This window comes from Pagrus pagrus, assembly GCF_965226575.1.
Source record: "Pagrus pagrus genome assembly, chromosome: 12".
Taxonomy (NCBI): domain Eukaryota; kingdom Metazoa; phylum Chordata; class Actinopteri; order Spariformes; family Sparidae; genus Pagrus; species Pagrus pagrus.
The window spans coordinates 21,692,431-21,716,009 of NC_140196.1; the positions used below are offsets into that span (position 1 = coordinate 21,692,431).

At 43.8% G+C, this 23,579-nt stretch overlaps 2 protein-coding genes across 5 annotated transcripts in view; one reads left to right on the forward strand and one right to left on the reverse strand.

Moving 5' to 3' along the window:
• Window positions 1-219: 219 nt before the first annotated feature.
• Window positions 220-15,226, forward strand: LOC311266660 (KN motif and ankyrin repeat domain-containing protein 2-like). The gene is made up of 10 exons (XM_084369130.1): window positions 220-432; window positions 6,133-6,213; window positions 6,292-7,755; window positions 9,439-9,490; window positions 10,272-10,568; window positions 10,749-10,833; window positions 11,294-11,513; window positions 11,608-11,750; window positions 12,350-12,550; window positions 14,303-15,226. Exons 2-10 carry the CDS (start codon window positions 6,195-6,197, stop codon window positions 14,426-14,428), a joined length of 2,607 nt encoding a protein of 868 aa, XP_084225256.1. The 5' UTR covers window positions 220-432; window positions 6,133-6,194; the 3' UTR covers window positions 14,429-15,226.
• A 56-nt stretch (window positions 15,227-15,282) lies between these two features.
• The window catches only part of LOC311266659 (low-density lipoprotein receptor-related protein 8-like), a 96,378-nt gene continuing 88,081 nt past the window's right edge, over window positions 15,283-23,579 (reverse strand). Inside the window, exons 16-18 of one of the 4 annotated variants that reach the window (XM_084369129.1) lie at window positions 23,125-23,415; window positions 22,181-22,249; window positions 15,283-15,453 (exon numbers count right to left, since the gene is read on the reverse strand). In XM_084369129.1, coding sequence (XP_084225255.1) covers window positions 15,365-15,453; window positions 22,181-22,249; window positions 23,125-23,415 — 449 coding nt within the window. In that variant the 3' untranslated portion in view covers window positions 15,283-15,364. Of the gene's footprint in view, window positions 15,454-17,404; window positions 20,147-22,180; window positions 22,250-23,124; window positions 23,416-23,579 lie in introns of those variants that run through there. The other 3 variants (XM_084369127.1, XM_084369128.1, XM_084369126.1) reach the window with 3 other exon arrangements.

Sequence of the window (23,579 nt, forward strand, 5' to 3'; positions counted from 1 at the left end):
CCAGATGCTCCTTATTTTGACATGTTGTCACCAAGGTCCCAGAAGAGTTGCTGTCTTGCCCAGCAGGCTACACCTCTGAACTCCGATTGGTTGCTGACTGAAGGAGTGGGCGTGGCTCTGTGTGTCTAGACTCCCACTTGTCAGTCTTGTTGAGGTACACTAGGAAGGCATGATCAGAAGCCCCTCCCTGCTCCCCTGCTCTCTTCTACACACAAGCAGACCCAGCTTCTGTTATGGCAGGGGGCTGCACATTGGCATTTACCAAACAGCCGTGGCATGCCAACCTCCCTGACAGCACGTCCCCGCCTTCTCAGAAGACAGACGGGCAGGCTGAACTGAGCTGAGAGCAGACTGTAGTGGACTGTCTGACAAACACGCCCTCACATCAGCAAGACAAAGTGGAAGAAACTGAAGCTGAACACATGTCACAAGGTAAGCTCCGGTTTAATATTCATCAGGTATCTCTCAGTCAGCGGAGGACTGTTGGATTGGATAGTTAATCAAAGCCAAGATGCTCAGTGTTGACCTTGAAAGTCTTCGATCCGGGACTGGCTGATCTAAATTCAGGGTCAGAAAAGCTTTTGACTCTAAAGTGATTTAACAAATTGTGTGGAGTGGACCTCTGAGCCTGTGCTGAATACTAATCAGACTTCCAGGAGAATAACTTTTCCTTTTTAAAGACTAAATGTTAAATTACATTTACATTTTATTGCACCTATATTTACACTCTGTTGAGAAATGCACTTGAAGCAACAAAAACACACATGTCCACGTGAGCACACACACAAGGCAGCAGGCTTTCTATTTTAACCTTGCCATGTTAACATACCACAGCTTTCTTCCTTGCATGAAGCCCCTGGCAGCTGTTTCATCCTATGAGCTTTCGCTCCACATACCACACAATGAGGCTCAGATGCCACAATAAAAAAAAAAAATCTGACCCTGTTGCTGTTGGACTGCGGCCAGGGCAACTCCAGTGGTCCAAAATTGTCAATGCAAAAACATACAAACTGAAAAAAAGATCACAGGATTTGAGGGATTTGAGGGAGTCTTGTTGGAGACAGTGAGTGAGAAATGCGAGTTTGACAGAAAAAAGAAGAGACAGAGCAGAGCAGGAGGTGAGAGGGAGCCAAACTGTTGGGTTTCTAAATCAACTCCGAAACGAAGACAAGGTTGAGAGTTATTCGCTGGAAAAAAAGCTGTGGTCCGTACAGCCAAAAAGAGGATGAGAGGAATTACTTTTTCCGGGAATAGAAACATAGACAGGGAAACATGTAGATACTGTACAGGGAGATGGACAGGTACTAGGAAAGAAAGAGACAGAGGGAGAAACATAGTGATTGGCAGAGTACGTGGGGAGAGCTCTGTGTTTTTAAGACTTATTGTGAGGTCCCAAGTTCAGGATTGTGTTAACTGTCTCAAACTTAGACGGCAGGCATCCACACATTATGGTGGTGCCAAAAATGCCTCCGTCCAAACACAGAGTACAAGTAGGTGGGTGGCTGGGACAATGGGATCAAGTATCCAAATTGACAGCTCTGCAAGTTCATCCCACACGAACCCATGAAAACAAAAACAACAAAGACTGTATAGAATTCCACTTGCACCTCTTGGAACAAAACGCTAAAGTCATGCTGCTACCAGGCTTACAAGGCAAGGCTAATTAGCACCAAACTCAAAGTACGACTTAGTCTGATGGTGATGTCATTCATTTTTCAAATGTTGGATATATGAAATTTCTTGACTTAATGTTGGTGCTGTATGAAAAGGTAAAACTGGGGTAGGCAGTTTTTTTTTTTGGCGTTATTGGGCTCAGTGGTCTGAGCAAAAGCTAGAGTTCTGCACCTTCATTTGTCTGTGTTTTGGAAAATCAAGCCCTTGATGAGAGACTTTGACCAGGTCATTTCAGAAAGAGGGCGTTCCTATTGGCTATGCTACTAATGCAGACGCACATGCAGGTTCCGTCAGATGGTGAAAGCCTGATTCATTGGTGGCAAATCCTGCAAATTTCTGCTTTGCCTACAACAGTGTATTGTACAAAACATTGTGAGCACATGGTGGCACTGGATTCAAAGTCAAGGGATCAGCAAAATCATTAGGGTGTAACCTCTGGGGACCGTGAATGTTTCATGGCAAACCATCCGACAAAGTGGTGGACCGACCAACCAACATTGCCATCACTGGGGCAATGTGACTAAGAATGAACACGGCAACACGTCTGCTGGTGCCATCAGTGACTGAACCAAATGTTAATCTAAAACGATCCCTTTGTCCTCATCTGAGGTTGAAGCATTTATCATAGCTTCATTGGGAGGTCGTCCCTCTTGCTGTGTCATGAGTTCAGATTTAATTTGTGGCTTTGGTAAAGAACGCTGTGGATTGAGATGTTGTGATTATGAGGTTTGTGCTGATGCAGGAAGTCTAAAGGGTCTCGGTGAGAAGGGACACGCAGCTGTTGTGGGAACATAAAGATGAAAAGAACTACATAAAAAAAAGCCAGTGTCATTTCCTGAACTGAAATACAACAAGAGCAGAATACAAAAGGACATTGATTTTGAAAACTCACTCCATTGCTTGACTTTGGATCGAGTTCAATGTGTGCAGAGGCAGCAGCACTGTTTGGCTGGGGCCTGTTTGGGGTAAGGCAAATATTTTACGTTTCATTTCTTGGGTTTCCTGTGAGGTGGGCCCACTGCTCCGAGCAAACACAATTAAAACCTGCGCCACGGAAATGTGGAGAGAGTTAGGCAATGAGTCTTGGGAATTGCCCTAACCCTAACTCTGCTATATTGTTTCCTCTGTGGTAACCTGGTCAGAGAGAGGGTTACGAGTACGTCTATATTTATGTGTAAGGAGGTTGTGGGCGAGGCAGTTTGGATTTCACATTGTTTGTCTGAAAGCAGGCAATAAGTGAAATGTACATTTCTGTTTCTGAATGCTTCTGCATAGTTACACAGCGTTTAAAGTTTTGAGTATTTTGATGTTTCCACAAATCAGACAGCAGGTTAAAGGAATCGTTTGACACTTTTGGAAATCCACTGATTTATTTTCTTGCCGAGAGTAAGATGAGAAGATTGATACCACTTGCATATCAGTATGATGAATATGACGTTACGGCCAGGAGATGGTTAGCTTAGCTCAGCATAAAGTTCACGAAGTAGCGTGTTGTATGTAATTTGTTTCGTCTGTGCAAATGACAAAGTTGGGTTTTGATTTTAAGGGGAGGGTTGTCCAGAAGTCAGAACCAGACCAGCTGCCCCCTGCTACCAGCCTTTGTGCTAAGCTAAGCTGATCCTCATGTAACTTCCTCCTGCTTGTGGTGTCATAGTTCGCCTACAGACATGAGAGTGCTATTAATCCTCTCATCCAACGCTCAGTGAGAAAATGAATACGTGTATTTCCCCAAAATGTTGTCTTTTATTTGTTTGCAATCACTCATTTCGTATTAGTTCGCTTTCCTGGTCTTGAGATGAAACTCAAGATTCTTAACTTAACAGCACAAATGTTAAATAACTTCATGTAAGTGTTTCCATTCTGTTGACCTGCGTTGTCCACTTGATGACGGAGGCGGCAGTGAGACTGATTGAGATGTCTGCAGTAACAGGTGCTCTGCTGCACTGCGCTGAGCTGATTGACGGTCAGTGGTGACTACAGCCTCTGCTCATTAGTAGCCTTCTTTTAATCCTAATGTCTCACTCGCTCTAGATATTTCATCCCAACAAAATTATCTTGTTGCCCTCCCAGTTTGTGTCTCTACCTGGAGGCTATTCTTCTATTAGATTGAAGTGAAGTGAAGACACATGTCTGTGTTTTCTCTCTCGACATGTACATTTGCTTTACACCCACATGTATAGGCTAAACTTAGACTTGTCAGATGGAGTGCTGAGAGATTCCTCTCTACATCATAAAACCCCGCCGGCATAACAACATACATACTGTATCAGTTTCAGTGTATAACACAAGCATTAGGTTTCTGTAAAGGCAACAGAACATACAGTGAGATATATTAAACCTTTTTTGTATTAAGAAAAATAAGTTTCTCTGTTTATTTTATTTTAACAGGTGAGGTTTCCCACATTACGTCAATATACTGTAGAAAGTAGTAACTGTGGGTATTGGACTCAATACATATACAGATTTACATATTCACACTTGTTTTGTAATGATCCCCCAAATACGAATACAAAATATCTTCTCAAAATGTCATCTGTGCTTCACTGGGGTTAGGGTTATTATATTTTTAAATACCCAAAGCACCTTTTTTGCATAATGTTCTGAAAAAAACAAGTTTATTATCAGCACACATCAGACAACATTTAAGCCGATTAACACATCCTCATACACAAACAACTGAACAGGTCGACGGCCACTGACTCACAAAGTAAGATGACGGTTGCCGCAGCAACAGGTGTTCCAGACCTTTGCATATGCTCGCTGTTTTGTGAGGTTAAGTCGTCAAACTACTTGGTTGGGTTCAGGAAAACATTGTGGTTCGGATTTAAATATTACTTATGTGACTTCAGTTACAAACATACCTACATACGTAACTTCAGGTGCTTCATGTACGTGATGTAACTTAACTATGTTACAAAGTTAGAATAACTCACCGTTGACTTTTGTTACACACTGAACACAAACATCCCTGAAACCCTCATTAAAGTGCCTTTTCTTTTTATACTGCTTTACCAGACTCCTTCCTTTGCTGCCGTTTCCTTAACAAGGAAAGTAAACATGAGTCATAATAAGCTGCTGTCACAGTCTACCTATGTGTAATTACTTAGATTTTGTTTGTGATATTTGCACATCCTGTATGATAAACGCCACCCATCTGTCAAACTAGAGAGGCCAACATGCTTTACCAGACATTGCATACATTGCATGTGCATTCAGGACCTGCACATGTGCATGTACATTTGGTGCATGTGTCTCCGAATTCAAGTGTACATGTACCTATCTCAGTGTTTTACGTTGTGAAAATCTGCACATTCATAAATGTAATTGGCAGATGTGTTGCTGTGTATTGCCTGCCACCAGTGAGAGTATGAATGATGGAGGTCGAAATTCCCAGCAGGGCCATTTGGTGGTGTTTGTCTGTTTACTGCATAGCTGACATTGTTTGGGGCTGCGGCTGGGTGGCTGCGGTGCCTCGAGAGGACAGCAGGCTGCCACAGAGGCTGGTGGTCAGGAGAGGAGGAACATGGGGGGAGGGAAGGGGTGAGGGTGGAAGGGAGAGACATTTCATACTAAGAGAAGGAGGAGGTAAGGGAAGCCATGACCACACAGAGTAGAGACTATTCTCTTCTCTAGACATGTGTCATGTGGACTGGAAGAAGTGAGAGTTAGCAGAATCACAGGGCGGTGGAGATAAGTACTGTAAAAGACACAGACACCACAAATACTTTAAACACAAGGGAAACACATGAGAGGAAAATGAAGTTACAGTCTGAGACAGTTCAGTGAAAGTAAACCAAAGATCTGAAAGAAGACTGTAGACCTAGGTGGAGGCCCAGAGAGCAGGATGGGAGGAAAGTAGTGACTCACAACAATAGCTCTCAGTATATGTGTCTGTAGGAGTATATTTTTCTCCGCTGGCCAGAGCTGCTGGGCTTAAGAGTTTGAAGCTATTTTCAGCTCTCCTCCTGGATGGCAAGGCTGTAATCAAGTGAACATCAGGCCTGCCACTGTTGAATAATAGCAGCCTGATGCATGGAAGAAATGAAGAAGCGAGAGCGAGAGTGTGAGAAAAACAGAAGTCTTTGGGAAAAGAAGAGAACGAGAAGGAAGAAGAGAGAGAGAAAGCACTCAAACATAATTGAATGTTTGTGTTTTGTGCTTTGTGCTACTTGTGGGATTACAAAAAGGCAGCATTGCTCTCCAGAGTGATCTTCCATCTGGGCGTAAAATTAAGACTTAGGCTAGTCTCTCACCAGAAATACCGCAGCTGAACCTCAAGTGAATGGCAGTGCTAAAATTCATCTGTTTTCCCTCTCAGAAATCATGACTGTGTTCATTATTTTATTAGATAACCTCACAATAACCACTTCTGCCACTTGTAAACATGCCCTAAAGTGCTTTTCATATTGCTGGCTCAATTTAATCTTCTATTTAATTTCGTTTTGCTTGTTTTGCCAGATACCAGAGGTCGATCCAGATAATGTGACAACAACTTGTTTGGAGTACTGAAGACAAGAAAAATGATGGAAAGACAAAACGGTAACAAAATCCCTGAGACTTTTACTAAATCAGGCATTTATTTGCAATGGATATTAAATTACTGTTTTATATTTACAGGCAGTATCTTGCCTCATAAAGCAACAGAGAATGGAGTCAAAGGGAAGCCCCCGTACTCAGTGGAAACCCCTTATGGCTTTCAACTCGACCTGGACTTCCTTAAATACGTCGATGACATAGAGAAAGGCAACACAATCAAAAGAGTCCCCATCCAGCGCCGAAGCAAGGGCCCTCGGGCAAGCACTCTTCCCAGGCACCTCAACCCTTCTGGGTGTGGCTACCGCCAGAATGCCTGGGGATCTACTGGAGCTCTTGGCCCGAGGTCCCGACTCTCAGACGCCCATCATCATGGCCACACTTCCTGGGCAAATGATCACAGGTCGCCCCTCTCTCCCACAGGGCTCAAAACGCTGAATGAGATGGAGGCCAGAATCAAGGAGTTTGATGAGCAACCTCTAGGTGAGCACATCAGACCTCATCTCCTCCGTGCCTCCAGTCTGCCTCTCACAGTCCTGCTGAGACAGGGATCAGAATCCACCGACGACCCTGGCAGCCTCCGAAGTTCGAGGGATCACCTTGGAGGAAGAAACATCTCCTGCGAAGACGTCTTTTGCTACCCAGAGAGCCCTCGACCCCAGGACTGCTCAGCGCTGTTGAGGCGCCTGAGAGAGGCCCTGGAACGTGTCGGGGAGCTGGAGCTGGAGATGAGGGTGATCCCAGAGATGAGGGCGCAGATCTGCATCCTCCAGGAGGAAAGAGAAAGGCTCCGTCTGGGCCTGAATCCACATATCCCACCCACCCCCTCAATGAACGGATCCGCAGACCCTTACACCTCATCCCACTTTAACACAGTGGACATCAAAAGGCCTCGGCATGAAAGTCATGTCATGTTTCCAAGAAATCACTGTCAAGAGGACTCTAATCTGACACATGAGTGGAGGACTAGTACAGATCTGGATGAGCTGCTGACGGTGACGTCCCTGCAGGCTAAGGTAGCTGTGCTGGAGCAGAAGCTCCATGAGACTGGTCAGGAGCTCCAGAGGGCCTTGGGGTTGCTGAGGGAGCAGCAGGAGGAGAGCATAAATAAAGACGGGAAGATTGAGAACCTTATCAGGAATCCTGGTGTGTGGGTTCGTGCAGAGAGAGTGGTGGTGGACCAGGATGGAGATGAGACAGTGGTGAGGTCCATTGAACCATATGATAAAGCGTGGAGAAGTTCAAATGCATTCATCTCTGCGAGGACTGTTACCACAAATGGGCAAAGAAGTCAAAAAGAAGAGTCTTCAGATGACGGTAAAGATACAGCAGCAGTCGTCCATCACATCAAGAAGATCAAGAGGCTCCTGGATCAGCAGTGGGAGTGTCTGTGTTCAGGCCATCAGTCAGGAGAGGAGGGTAAAAATCTAAAGCACCCAGACCCCAAAGTCAACTCTCTGCAGCAGGAGATGATGGGACTTGTTGACGTCCTCACCTCCTACTACACACAGCATGGACACAGTGATGGAGAGAGACTTCAACATGCAGGTATTGTACATTAAAACCACATCTATTCAGCAGGACTTTGTGAAAATAACATAGTTTGATCATCAAGATACTATTGACGGTTGCCCTCAATGACTACTACAAATATGTACTTCAGACTAAATTCGGACTTCATGTTCTCGGCTTCATGTCGAGAAGCAGTGCTCTCACATTACATGTGGGAGGACTGTATCCAATGTCGTGGTTTGGACTTGGATTGGGAAAGAAGAAATCAATCTGTTTGCTACAAGGCAGAACACCCACCATAGTTTGGCCTAGAATTAATGTTACTTTACCCTTGAGGGTGAACTTCAGTATTGATTAATATAACATCTTACTGATAAAACCTTTAGTCTCAGTTGGTCATCTGTTAGCTGATTGGTTGTGTTTCATTGGAGCCCATGACTAGCTGGCCATAGTTTATTCCCACCAAACGGGCTGTTGCTCTCACCAGCCCATATGTTAGCCAGCTAGCTAGCTTGCTAAGATTGGTGCTTGTGATGCAATATTGCGTGATGTAAACGTGACATGCTGTGCATTGTTTAGAAGCATTTTTATTCACACGGCATCTCATTGGTTGTACCATTTGTAGTTCATTCAACTGACTCAGACTCGGGGTTATGTTTTCACCCACGTCCATTTGCTTGGTTGTTTGTTGTTTGTTGGTTTGTCAGCAGGATTACACACACACACACACACACACACACACACACACACACACACACACACACACACACACACACACACACACACACACACACACACACAAAAAAAATCACAGAATGGACTTCCTTGAAACTTGGATGGTGGATGGGTCTCGGCCCACAGTAGACCTCATGAACTTTTGCGAGATCAGGCATTTGTCAACATTTTCTTTAATTTCTCAGGGAACAAAGCATGGACCTTGATGGAAAAAGTCAGGTGTATTTAGGTGGCTGGTATCAATGAATGAGTACAATTTAAGCTAAAACTATAGTTAAGCAGTTATGGGTGGTGTAATATTTTTGAGTGATACATGGCTATCAAGATATAACGGACTAGGCTAGACTGAATTAAAGGGAGCTGTTGGATTAATAATTAAGATGTTGTAATGTTGTGAAATGAGCCGTGCGTAGTGCAAAGCCTCTGTAAAATAGAGCACAAGTTGTTGTGTCTGCTAAGAGCTGTAGCAACCTAACAGCTGTAATAATACAGGAATAAGAGCAAGTGTGTGTGTGGCATTTGGCTGATCTTAAAAAAACCCCAGGCTCATTTTTAAATAAGAAACAGTATGTGTCTTCAGAGAGCTGCTAAATGTGTTCAAAGTCGAATCCACACGTTTGCCTCACAGCACAGAAGTGTTCAAAACAGCTTTTGTTGGTTTGAGTTTCTTTTGCTTCACTTTGAAAGTCTATTGAAGATGAAGCTTCATTAGGATATTCAAAATTTGACCCCCAATTGACCTGGTACACATAGAAACTGATGGCTGCTGTTGATTTGCGTGGCTTTCTCTTGTACTGATGTCGACTATATTGACTCAATATTTGTCCTGATGTGTCAGCGTTTGTGAAGCAGCGGTTGTGCCATGCCATGATAATTATGTATTTCATCAGGAGAATTGAATGTTGTTGTTCAAGCTTTGTTTTGATATTTCATCATGTCCTCTGTTTATCTTCCCTGTGGCCTCTAAATCCATCCCGAGGACAGACGGATGCGCCTGGACGTCAAAAAGCCTTCATTCTGGGGGTGTTGATACTGGGTTAGTAAATAACTCTCTCTGAGTTTAGTAGCCTTAAGAGTTTTGATTATCACTTAAACCATAGTTCTGGTTGACAGACATACTAACTCATGGTTATTTAAGCTGCTGCTGTATGGTTGTGACTGAGAAAAACATCATAATTTAAGTCTGAAAGATGAACACCACTTCCTCTAAAGCTGTCAGAGGAGAAAATCGGCGACTCCCACGTCTCAGGATGACATCCTGCATTTCCCAGAGCCTTCGATGAGAGTTTATTTATCACTTCTGCATTAGATTAGTCAGACAAGACGGAAGAGGTTACTGTGACAGTTTCAGGGATCGTTTCCTGAGGCTCAGGGTAGTTTTTTGGCTCAGTATCGCTATAATAAATGACATCTATTTAATTGTAATGTGAGTCAACGCAGTGTGACTTGTTCTCTGTGAAAATGAAAAACACAAGTGTCATACCGAATTTGTTTGGACATTTTCTGTTGCCTTCCAGCTTTGAAGCTGTAGAAACCATATATAATGAATAATGGATGAGAAATCTCTTCCAAAAATCTTTGTCTCGTTCCAACATGAGCCAACTCAGACATTGCAGGGGGAAAGTGGTCGGATTCTGTAAATGCTGACATTATAATGGAAGCGGTATAGTTTTTGAGGCGTGTAAAAACAATATGTGAACTTTGTGAACTCTGGCATGCTAAATTGCTCCGCGTAGATTCAGTTGCCAACATCTGACAGCATTTGGGAAGCGGATAGTTTTAATTTTCTGCTCTGCTCTCCCTTATGCTTTTTAAAGTTGCAAAAGTAGTGGGAATCTGGTTGGACAGAGTGAGCAGAAGGAGAGCAGCATCACCCGGAGGGAGATGGCTGCTGCCCAGGTGGATGCAGACCCGGAGAAGAGACGGATGGAGGGAGAGAGGCGAACGAGCCCAGACAGACAGATGATATCGGTAGGAGCGGGATCAGGGCGGACAGATGGAGGCGTAGCGTCTGTGGAAGCTCAGGCTCTAGAGAAAACGGCCAAGACGAAACCACAGCCCCCAGGAGAACAGATGGAGGCCAGCTCTGGCTCAGAAACCACCACCGGGGGCAGGTGAGAGGACAGGAACAAACGCCTTATCAGTGTTTGTTTGGAAAATGTATTTGTGATGTTTAGTCTTCAGGGAATAGCTTCTGCGTTTTTATTTTATCTCATGGGAATATGTTTTGAACGCTCTGAGGCAAAATTTTCCTTCTATCCTCTGTCCTTATGCACACATGCTTCTTCTTCTAGGGAGACAGTGAGTGCAGACTTTATGGCTGCTTGTCAGTTCCTTAAAGACCACATGGACAACATGGACAACCCTAATGGTGACATGGTAAGCAGTTGATTCTTCCACAGACACTTTCAATCAAATCTAAAGCAGCTGATTTATTTAATATTGAAGCCGCTTACAGTAATGACATTTTATATCTTAAAGTGAACGTAAAAATCTTTCAACCTGACGTTATTTGACTTTAAAGCTGCAATTATAATTATTTTAATATCAACAATGGATAAAATAATATAATTATCACTCGACTCTGCAGTTCCCTCAGCTCTTCGGAGCATTTTAGCATCTTTCAGCTCATTGTTTTGGTTTTATGACTGTTTTGATTCACTCTCACCGCTGTCATCAACTATTTTTTGTCTGTTTTCAGTAAAACAGCTCATATAACCAATCACACACAACCTACCCAGCATCAAACAGCGGGCAGAGAAAGTTAGTGACTAGGTGGTGAGCACAGTGAAGCATTTAGTTTAAGATGGTGTCTTGTATGTCCCCCTCGTTTTTCCAGAGGAAGGCCCTGGTCGTGTTGTTTCAGCACTGGTTCAGTGTGGCAGCAGAGGAGACGTCAGAGGCCAGCAGGTTAGCCGTGTACCTGAAAGAAGTGAAGAAGAGCGCACCTTCACTGCTGGCCTTCTTGGTCAACATGGCTGACGACAACGGCAACACAGTGCTGCACTACAGCGTGTCCCACTGCAACTACGGCATCGTCAGCCTGCTACTGGACACAGGTAAGAGTGTTGTGTTGCCAGTGCTGCTGCACATCAGAGTAGTTGGCTTGTAAACACTGAGAAAGTCGAGTTTTACTTTTCTTGTGCTTCACAGGTGTGAGTGATGTGAGCATTCAGAACAACGCTGGCTATACAGCAGTGATGCTGGCCTCTCTGACAGCCCCCGATGGCCCGGGTGGCATGGAGGTGGTCCGCAAGCTGATGGAGCTGGGCAACATTCACATTCGCTCCAGCCAGGTAACACAACCACTGCAAACAGGGTTTAAATGTAACATGAGTAATAAATGCAGTGGGGCTGTTCAGGTGAGGAGTGGATCTGGATTCTGTGCAGGTTGATTTCCAGTTTCCCGAGTCGTAAATGGAAGATGGCAAACAATCAAACACAACATTAAAGGGTCATTACGCTGGTTTTACACATGAAAATCGGTTTACTTGTGATAGAGTACTTCTCAGCCTGTAAAAAACGTAACTCTGAAGGAGGTCTGAGGTGATAACCTTCATTACGTCATTAAGGGTATATCAAGTTGGGCTATTGGGCTTCAAAAGATGGGAGATTTTAGGAGGCAGCAACTGAGCTGCATTATGGGAAAAAATGAATGCAGTGTTTTAAAGCTTGACGCACACAAGGGACTGAAAAACAGGATCAGTTTTGACCATCAAATGTAGTTTTTTTAGTGTGTCCCTTTAAGCATTCTTTCACAAGACCCTAAACATCAAACGATGACATGTGGTAAGTGCTAGAAGGAAGTGTCAAGATAGGACAGATGAATATAGTGTTTTAGACAAATCTCTAAATTTTCCTTTTGTGTGTCCGTCCTCTTGTCTGTCTTCTACAGACGGGCCAAACAGCCCTGCACTTGGCAGTGAGACACGGGCGAGTTGTGATGGTTCGCCTGCTGCTGAGCTGTGGAGCAGACGCAAACATCCAAGACAGCCTGGGAACCACGGCCCTGATGTTCGCATCCGAGAGGGGCCACACACACATCGCGAGGCTGCTGCTGGAGAGGAGCCAGTGTGACCTCACCCTGACCGACAAGGTGATTCTGCAGCAAAGTTTTGTGTTCATTTTAACCACCACCAGTGTGCGATGTGTGATACAGGCAGCGTGTTGTCTCGTCTATGGTATTAGCTGTTTATGTTCATTATACCAAAGGAATCACAGTTAATTGAACAAAAAAAAATCTCCAAAAAAGGAAAATCTACACGCAGCGTCCCCGTCAAATTAAATTTGAGAGCACAGAGCGATGACTCAGACTCCATTTCTGTTATATCCTGTTATATTTATTAACAGAATGGCGTATCTACTTTTCTATTCACAGGACTGAACAGAAAAAAGGAGCTTAGATTTATGAAAGCTGGAATGTTTTGACTGACACTGTGCGGACGTGGGCGGACTGACAGTCTGGATTCAGCTGAATAGAGCTTCCCCAGGATTAATCAGGGCTACAGTAAAACAAATCTCCCTGGGCTGAGATGAGCTAATCCGCTAACAGTACCTTATCTGCCAGTCTGGAGCGAGTAGAGGCAGAGGAGAGAGCAGAGGAGCTGATGCAAATGCATCTTCTACTTTATATACAGTCTGCCTTTAAAGTGGAGGGAAAAAACACCATCAACAGCGGGCGTCCTAACTCGAATCTACATGTTTCACCTTGACACAAACTCAGATTAATTAGACTAATTAATTAAGTCCGACGAAATTAAATCTTAACCCATTTATCTGAAGGACTGAAAATGCAGCCTTGCACATACTGTAGCTTTGTTAATTTGTCTTCTGGGAGCCTTAATTCTGCACCTTGAAACTATTCACATGAAAACAAGACTACAGCCGTGCTAGTGGCTCTGTGAAACTGTAAGCACAGAGGTGCTATGAGCTAAGTGCTAATGGTAGCATGGCAATGATAATGTTGATCTTTAGCTGGTAAAATGTTTCTGTTATCATTTGCGTGATAAAATTTAAAGATGCAATATGTGATAAATTTAGTCCAAAACATACAAAAATGAACAAAAAATTATAAAGCGTGTAAAGAAATAACAATTTTAGCATTATGACGTCGATGCACAGCATTATGTCGCTGAGATATCGACTGAAGCTACTATGCTAACCACCTAGCCCTGGCCCATATAGATCCAAAGCTCCCTTGTTAGCACTGTAAGCGCTAACACACCTCTGATGATGCAAGCTCACAGTCTGCTCCAGTTCTAGTGATATGCTGTCCCCTGCTTATTTTGAGCAGCCTATGAATTCGACAGGTTGCAAATTCTTACATAATGCACCTTTAAAAAAACCCACAAATTTAAAAAAAAAGGCCTTGGAAAAGGGAAAAGTCATGGGACCACCGAAGAGTGTAGGACTGTAACGACTTGGTGCTTAAACATAGCAGCACTTTGAGCTAAATGCTAATGTCAGTATGCTAACATGTTGATGTTTATTAATTATGTTGTTTACTACCTTCATCATCTCAGTTGAGTTTGTTAGTATGCTAATATTTACTAATTAGCATTAAACACAAAATACAGTTGAGGTTGATTGGGATGTCATTAGTCTTCCAGTTTATTGAGCCACAGATTAAAGTTTTGGATATTCTACATTTTGACCTGATAATGGTGTAAATGAATATAAGAAAAATAAAAATTTGTACCAAATTCTCAAGTGTGGACTAAAGCAACGCTGCTAGCATGGCTAAAAATAGGTGTTTTTAAGTAAGCCTGTGTCTACTTTAATGAGGATTCAGATGGATTTAAGTTTTGCTCCTTCTTCCTAATTTCCTTTTTTCTTTCTTTTTCCTCAGCGTGGTCGAACTGCACTCTCTATCGCCATGCAAGGTTCCCACACGGATACAGCCGCCCTCCTGCAGGCTCATGCTAAAGCTCGGGCTTTGGACTGGAAAACTGGAAAAGAGCCTGCAGACATATGATCCTCCCACATGTGCTCTCTTCTGTGAGGCACTTCAAAACTCAATGTTGACACTATGTGCTTGGGTTGAGCTGTTGCTTTCACGAAACTGTTTCTGAATTCTTGACGTCTGCACGAGCATAAGCTTGAGTGTCCCATGGAGTGATGCCGTTATACAGTAGCAAGACTATAAATCATCAGCAAAAGAGATAAAGCTAAGATGTGTCATGATTGTTGATTCAACATACAGTAAATGTTTTCTGTTGCTTTTACTGTTGATGTTCATAGTTAGGTCTGATCTTTGCACATCTGAATAGCAGCTTAGCTTTGCAAACTATGCAATAAAAAATATATTTATTGTGATATGTTTAATGTATATGTTGACCATTAACTGTGCTTATAATTACTATCTTAAAGGGGCACTATGTAGTTTTGGAGAGGAAATTCAATTTTGAGGTATGAGGTAGTAATACAAACTCAGAAATATTTATTTGTTCTCTGAGGAAAATTAGGTCCCCAGAACACTGTTTGAAGCTAGAAAGGTGGCAGGGTCCGCCACATATAAAGTTTAAATATTTTAGTTTAGGCTTTAAAAAAAACGAGTCAATGACTTGATGACAAATGTCTTCCCCACAACTACATAGTGCTCCTTTAAGTCGCTTTTATGTTTTTAGAGGAAAATTATAGATTGCTATATGCAGTCCTGCAGCAGCTGAGCACTTTTTAAATACAACGTGTGTAAAATGAAAGACATGCCAAATATTTGTCCCATGCTGCATGCCAAAGAAATGAAAGAAATAAACATTTTGGTGCCAGTAAAGCAACCTTTTGATTTTACTCGCTAGAAAACACTAGAATGATGTATAAACTGCCTGATTTTTAATAAAATGATAGAAATCTGATGATATTGTGGCGTAAACATGCTCTTAAATACAGCAGTTGAGCTGTCAGGCTAAACTTAAAACACGGTCATCAGCTTTGTTGCTGTAGTGACAACCATGACCAGCAGGTGGCAGAGCTCCTCCATTTCACTGTCATCACTGCCAGCTGAATCAAACACAAGAACGCAGAGAGAAAGCAACAGTGTACATGAATCTGGAAATTCTGAAATGAGCATATCCGAGGGATTAGATCTAATCCCTTTCAAGTGTGACAGACAATTATAAACATGGCACCCACCGAATTGTACTGACTCCGCCGTGAGAGAGGACACAATGAGATTCACCTGCGGTCCAACTGTACGGCAGCTGCAATCGCCCCAGTCAGACGTGAAAGCAGATGTGTTTGAGTGGCCTTTGTTCCCCTAACCCCCCTGGGAAACAGTGAGGGCCGGAGCTTTAGTCTTTCTGCGAGGTCTTGAGATTACATTGGTGAGATAAGACAAAAAGGATTGAGCGTGGAGATGGGGAGGAGGCTGGATTTCTGTCTGACAGAGCAAAGCCACCTCATTTCCCCTGAGGATTTTCTCCCGGCCCGGCTGACTGACTGTCCTGCTGCTTTAATGACCCTGAGCAAATACATATCCTCAGAAAAAGAGAGAGTGATGGATAGATGGAGACCAAATATGCTGCTTCTCTATCACTCACATGTCACATGAGATACAGCATGAGCACACAAACGCTGCAAAAAAGTGACACGGGTATGGAAATCAGTGCTGCTCCATCAATATAACATTATTTGCCTTGAATAGATGACTCATGTTTATAGATGAACTGGAGGATTAATGCGTTTTCAGTTTGTATTCATGTGTAGGCACAGATGTATAGGAGTAAAAACACCATCCCCCACCCAAACAAGCCTTCACCACACGTATAAAGGACATAAAGAGCATCTGTGACACCTATGTGTCTGCTGCAGGAACCAGTGAACTAATAAAAGGTCCTTATTACATAATATCCTAATGTGCAACAAGGAAGAGTTTGAAGGCACTGCTCTGGTTTAATAACGATAATGGACTGGATTTATCTACTACTCTGTCGGCTGATGAATCACTTTATAAGTGGATGAATGTGAAAAGCAGCTCGGTCTGAATGGACTCTCCAAATACTCTAAGAGCAGCTTCTTATCTGCTTAACATGCAAACCTTTCTCAATTCAGTACAGTCGGGAGTTTTTGCTGCTACAGCCGTACTACGCCTGGTATGACCAGTAGACTGTAGTAGCTGATATCAATTGATTAATTAATGTAGTCAAGAGATATTGTTGTAAAAAATGACATCATTCATGACACGTTTTAACTTAACGAGCAAGGACACACGAAAGAAGCCTCCCCTGAAGACTGTAAGCTTGACAACATCATGACATATAAATACATTTGTGCATTTGACAATGGCGGACGTCCCTTTACATGACGCCTCAGAAGAAAAGGGCGTCTAATTACTCTTTTATTTGTTAAAAACATCCAACAATGATCGACAGAATGTGAAGAAATGAGGCTATGAGGCATATGTATTATGTTGTAGAGATATCTACTGAAGTTAGCATGCTAACCAGCTAGGCACGGCCCGTCCCGGTCCAACGTTCCTATGCTAGTGGTCTAAAAAACACTCCTTCGGTGCCCTGTCCTCCCAGTCTGGACCACTTGAAGCACGGTTAACTGAGCTAACTAGCTAACTGCTAACAGTTACTCTTGTGATATGCTGTCCCGTTTGTTTTGAGTATGAATTCGACAGGTGGCCAATTCCTAAATATCGCACCTTTAAATGCATTTCCTCGTTTCCTCTCCCTTTGCATGGTTTCCTTGCGTCTCTCCATGTATCTTCAATAGGAGGGACTGAGATGCAAGGAAATGACACCAGTGAGGGAAACATGGATGCAAGTTAAGAGACCTGGATGAACCCTATGGGGACCAAGCTGACAAGGAGTGGGTCTGGATATAATGTTAAAACATTTGTCACATTCTGCTGATTGAATGTCTTAACTAACATTCTTACACCTTTAATCAGTCAGTCTGTGTGAAATTGTATCTTTTAGGTTAAAATGAAACAGCACACATGAAGGAAATTTTCAGTCAGATTTTATATACCAATATATAGAGATATTCAAAAGTAATCCATTACAGAAAAGCAAAAAGTGGAACCAGTTTGGTCTTAAGTCTTACAGTTCATCTTTGCATGTACAGTAGCTGGCTGATCCCTGTCCTTTTCATGAAAAATACTAGAGGAGAATGAAAAAGAGTAAAACAAAAAGGCACAAATAAACAAAAATCAATCATCTCATTAACACCAAGGTTGGGAAGGGTTGCAAAGATGTGGGAGTTATTCGTGGAGGGGATACCATGTTGTTTACGTAAAAGAAAAAAAAGGGTTGCACACAAAAGAGGATGCTAAATGATGCACAGCAAGAAACAACACAAACCACTTTGGTGGATAATTCAGATTTCGTACAATCAGGGAATGCAGTGCTCTCCTTTTATACAAATAAATTAATATACCTGTCAACACTTTATCTAAAATCTTATGTACAGCTTCTCTTTTACATAATTGTATAATACATTATCAAAAACCTTATGAAAACATATTTACAAATCAATGAATCAAAAAGCACCCTCAAAGCTTCTCCAGTGTCACACACTGTCTCTGTCTCTCTCTCTCTCTCTCTCTCTCACACACACACACACACACACACACACACACACACACACACACACACACACACACAAACGCACACGCACTTACACACCTTCATACACGTTTTCTTCCATGCAATACACAATACAGAAGGCATTCTAAGAGGGTTGTGCAACAAAGAGCATACAAAACAGTTCAAATATGGCTGTGGGATGAACGTTAGCACTCACATGCATTATAATGAACACACACACACACACACACACACACATACACACACACACACACACGCACACACACACACACACACACACACACACACACACACACACACACACACACACACACACACACACACACACACAGACTTTTAAGGTTTATGAATGGAGTTACAGTGTCAATGACGGGACTAAAACAGCATGAAACATGTTCACTGATTGGACAATTTGGTCTCAACCTCAAACATCACAGGCTGATTTTTGTTTTCTGTGGTTTCATCACACGACGGCTCGTTTTCATCATGCTGCCACCAGCTGGGCCCTCCCACATAGAGCTTTCCAAAACTGTCTGCTCAGATATCGGCCCTCTCAGGAGGAGGCTGTGGAATCCAGCTCGCTTTTTTGTGAATGTGTGCGTGCATGCACGTGTTTGTGTGTGTGTGCGTGTAACTTGCCAGGAACAGTGACTGGCTGCATTGTCACTTGGTGAGCAATTATGCATGCTGTTTGTGTTTTTGGAGGGCAAGTGCTCGTTGTCTCCGTCCTCTGGAGAGCAGCATGAATTAGCTATCACTGCACCCCGTGTGTATTTATGTGTGCGTTTGTCACAGAAGCAGGTGATCAAATAAAATTCCTAACACTGGAGGGTTTTCGTCAACCACGTAACACTGCAGCCTGACTAAAAGCTGCAGTCTATTGCTTTTCTCAAACCACTTAACACCAAACAAGTCACAATAAAGAAGACACAACCTCCCTCTAACCTCAGCTCATAGAAAACAAAGGTCACGTCCATTTCCTTCCTTCCAGTCTGCAAAACCTGCTGCACCCTCTCAAAACTCTGGGGTGTTGGAGGTCAAATAAGAACATTAACCTCTTAAATGAACAGTGTTCAACTGCTCGCTGAAATGTGAGACAACTCACCCTGAAAAGCTTTCTTTTGAACCAGAGAAAGCACATCATGTGGGTGGTAGCTGTTCTTTAAAACTAATCAGAGAGTGGTAAAATCTTACAAAGAAAAGCCGTTATAAATGACAAAACACAGCTCCTGTAATGACTTTTATGATTGATTCTAACATGAATCTGTACAGATTGTCCCATCAACGCAGATGCTGTCCCAGTTTCGGAGCTCCTCCTCGCTAAACAGTGTTCCCAGAAGGCCACGGCCCACCAGGAATAACACAAAGCCCAAATTAATACATCAAGGACGAAACAGAACCTCTCACTATCCCTGTCACAAAATGTAAGACACACCTCAATCAGTCATCAACACAAAAGAGGAAACAGTCTGACTTCCAGTTTAGGTCAATCCAGGGAACAAATTATAACACACCGATAACTCTGTCATTAACTCTCAACATTTACTGGAGAAAAAGTAGATCCAGCTCCAGCACAGCAAAGGTATGAAACAATTATTTAAAGAATCATGTTACTCTTATGAAATCTGCTGTTTTTCAAATGGAAATTGGCATAGGACATTGGCTGTGAATGGCTGCATGTAACACTTGATGATATGTTGTTCGTCCCTTCTGCAAACTTCAGTCCGAGTCACCCCTGACCCCACTGTGTGTGCGTGTGCCTGAGCGGCCGTCTTCCCTGGAGTCCGCTCCCGTGGGTCACTTTGCAGTGGAGAGCATGGGCTGCTCGGTGTACCAGTGTGTCCCTGGATCAGGCATGCTGCCCCCGAGCGGCAGGGCGATGAACTGCGGGCAGGTGCCGCCTCCTGCACCCACGACTCCCATGTTGACGCCCTGCGGGTACGGGTGGTGGTGCGCGTGGTGCCCCATGCCGTCGGTCCTCCCGATGTGGATCTCGTCCTCCTCGCCCTCGCCGGTGGTCTTGCGGTAGACGGGGTTGTCGAAGTTCATGCTCTTGGTGGAGTTGCGCCGCCAGTTGCGCCACACCAGGTAGACTCCGGCGCAGACCAGCCCGAACACCACTGTGGCAACGATAGGAACTGCATGCGTTTAACACACAGCGGCAGGGACACGGGAAGGGGGGAGCGTTAATGAGGCATAACGAGTCCATGGCATGAAATGAGAGGCACACCGAGGAGCAGAACAGGCATGCGGGGGACAGAGAGGGCAGGGGGGCAGCGACAGAGAGGTTGTGTGTGTGTGGGCGGCTTGGCTAAACATCAGGTCAATGTCAGGGTCATACACCAACCGACAGATTTAAAACACAGACTCTGAATCAGCTGTGGGAGACACTATTAGTGGCCTGGCTGTGTAGCAAATTAGTTTTAAACTATCCTTCGGGGAGCAAAAATTCTAAACCATCACATTCCATCACAATCTCTTTTTGGCAACTCAGCCACAGCTAATGTGTCCTTGAATAAGCAATTTAATAAAGCTTTATTAAATTACACCAATAAAGCATCAATAAAGCTTTCACGCTTTGATGGCGTCTCTTTAACTCCCCGGTGGGTCTGAGAACAGACCATCCGCACTAATTGGCTGATTCATTTTGTTTCATTCTGGTGTTGTTTTGGTTTTGCTTGTTTATGCGTAAACATTAATGTACTTCTACAAGATGCACAGAAGAGTCTACATCTATGGTAACATTTACACATCAAAGTGGTGTCAAAAAAGGAGCAGCTTTATATGAGACAAAATACTAATACTTGGATTAACTATCTCTTCACTGGTAAAGATGCTAATCCCAATGCTTTTCCTGCAAGACCTGACCTGCTTCACTTCTGATCGGTCGCCTTCGTTAGTCGCGCTGGTTAGATTTAGTCATGACTGAGTTAAGAGTTTGACTCAACGTAGAGGCTGTATGATGTGTAGCTCTGGTTTTCCTCGTGGTGCTGATGTAGCAGTTTGTGAGCCGTAGTTTCTCTGGTACACACACTGACCTCTCTACGCGGACAAACACAGACACAACCTGTTTACACCAGACAGCCATTGAGCATACGCTCAGGAAACAGCGCACTAAGTAGCCAATTCTTCTGTCATTTGTCTGATTAAACAGTAAATTTATGGTGGCCCACTGACATCTCTCCCTCCCTCTTGTTTTCCACTGGACCACCACGCTACCTAACAGTGTGTGGACAATTGTATGAATTGTTGAGTAGTGTGTTTTGTGTGGTTACACCGGCCTTGACCCTCAAGCTCTGTAATATAATACATTCATTCTTGAGTCCAAGTGGATATTTGTGCCACATTTGAAGAAACTATCTCAAGGAGTCTTCATACAAAAATGAGACAGACGGACAGACAACTACAGGGTACGGCGGATAATGCAAGAAAAGCATTGGGATCCATGGTAACAGGATATACACCAGTCTTTTAGCACGGTATTATGTACGTAGCTATTGAGTTTTATATTTTCAAAGTTAGCCACAGGCAGCATTTTCAACAGGTCATGGAGTGAACATTAGATTAATTCACTTCTAAGGTACGACTGATAACATCTGCTGGCTACAGCGGTCATTTCAGCCTACTGAATAGACAGTTGGCAGCTAGAAATGAAAACCCTGCTTTTGTGTAGTGCTGTCTGAAATCAAGGAAATTGGACTGGAAAATCTGCCAGCGGTGCGAAGTGCATACTGTATGTGCCGTGCCAGAAAATAAGGTGCTTGACAGGTGAAGTGTACAGTGCACATTGTACAACAGTACAGTGAAGTGAGTGAGATATTTTCTGTAATTTTGGTGCATCAACCCTTATTTGCTTTCTTTCTGCACTATTGTATGCTAAATACACACTGACAAAAGGTCTACTGACAAGTCTGGCTGTAGCAGAACCCAACACAACAACACAGTGAGAGGTGAATAATGCAGTGTGGCAGACGCACAGAAAATGACTCCTGAGGAACGTCAGCGAGACAGACCTGTGGGCCAGGCTTCTCTCATGCTGCCACAGCAGGCTCACTGTGAATGGACTACAAACAGACCGGCCACGGGCAGCAGGTAGACAGCAGCTTTACGCAGCCCTGGAGGCCTCGAGTGTGGAAGCACACACAAAGACAAGAAGGCTCCGGGTGACTTACCGATGGGGATGACCACTCCCAAAACAGCCACTGTCAGGTTCTCACCCAGGAGGAAATGCTCGCTTCCAGCTGAAGAGGGGGAGATGGAACAAGAGAGACGAGTCAGAAAAGACAGCGTTGCGAGAGAGGTTAAGAGTGAGAAAGCGTACGGGGTGAAAAAAAAAAAATTATGTGAGAAATAGAGTGAAAGATAAAACAGGGGAGGCAGGATGGGGGAGCCGGTGGAAGAGGAGGGAGATAAAACAGAGAGGCAGGCAGTGGGTGATCATGCGTGCACGGCTGTGAGTGTTTTACAAAGAGAGACAGATAGTGAACAGAGCGGTCGGAATATAAAAATGAAAGAGGGAGAGGAAAACGACGAGTTGCTCGGCTTTTGCCTGAGTGCGACCTTGACACTACCCTGACCTACACTTCATCCATCCAGGCTCCATCCGGCTCCACCTCACACTCATTTACATAACACATACTTACCGGCGCACTTATTCACATACAGTCACACAAGTGCATGCACACAACAACCGACAGCCCACACAGAGCACAATCCATGGAGGGAAAGGCGACATTTTCAAGGCGAGAAGGAGCCATCCATCACTCCTATCAAAGTCAGTCGAGCGTGGCTGTTAGGGCTTGTCGGGATCTCACTTTAATGTCATCATTACAGTGAGGGTGAGGTTGTTAGCTACATTATAAGTGTGAGTAGGACTATAGGACGTGGTACTTGGCAGGAAATGAGGACGCTCAGGTGAAAGTGCCGCTTTATCAGAGAATTATATCTTGTTAAGTCCTGAATGGACCACTCTGCCCTTTCCAAATCATACAGAGGACCACAGGGGTCGGATGAAAAGTGTTAATCACATAGTGCTGGAGTTATGTAGTGCTAAATGGGACTTATTTACAGTATTTTTCACACATGGGCGACATTGATAAATATTCTGTCAACTTACAGTGTTGAGAGACGCTGCTGTCCCCCGCAGGTGTGGTGGAGACGACCATCGCGGTGGCGGTGGAGTGGGAGCCCAGCGCCTTCGACTCCTTTGACGACACAGGCTTGAAGGTGGAGATGGGTGTGAGGGGATCAGGGGCACCGGAGGGAGCTGTGGTCACGTGGGGGGTAGCGTCCGCCTGCGATACTCCCCCCGAGGGAGGTGGGAGGTCTTCGGCAACAGTCGCTCCGGTGCCAGGTGTGAACCCAGCAGGAGGGGAGGCCGTCGTTGTTGTGTCATTTCTTGGTGCTGCTGCAAAAGAAAGGAGTACAGAAGAAGCTTTCACTCAAGAAACTGAACTTTGTGATGTGTTAAAGCTCCTGGAAATGTGGTTTCACATCTGATGTATTTCTCTACAGCCTTAAAAGACTAGTTTGATGTTTGAAGAAATATTCTCCTTCAGCTTCTTGCAGAGA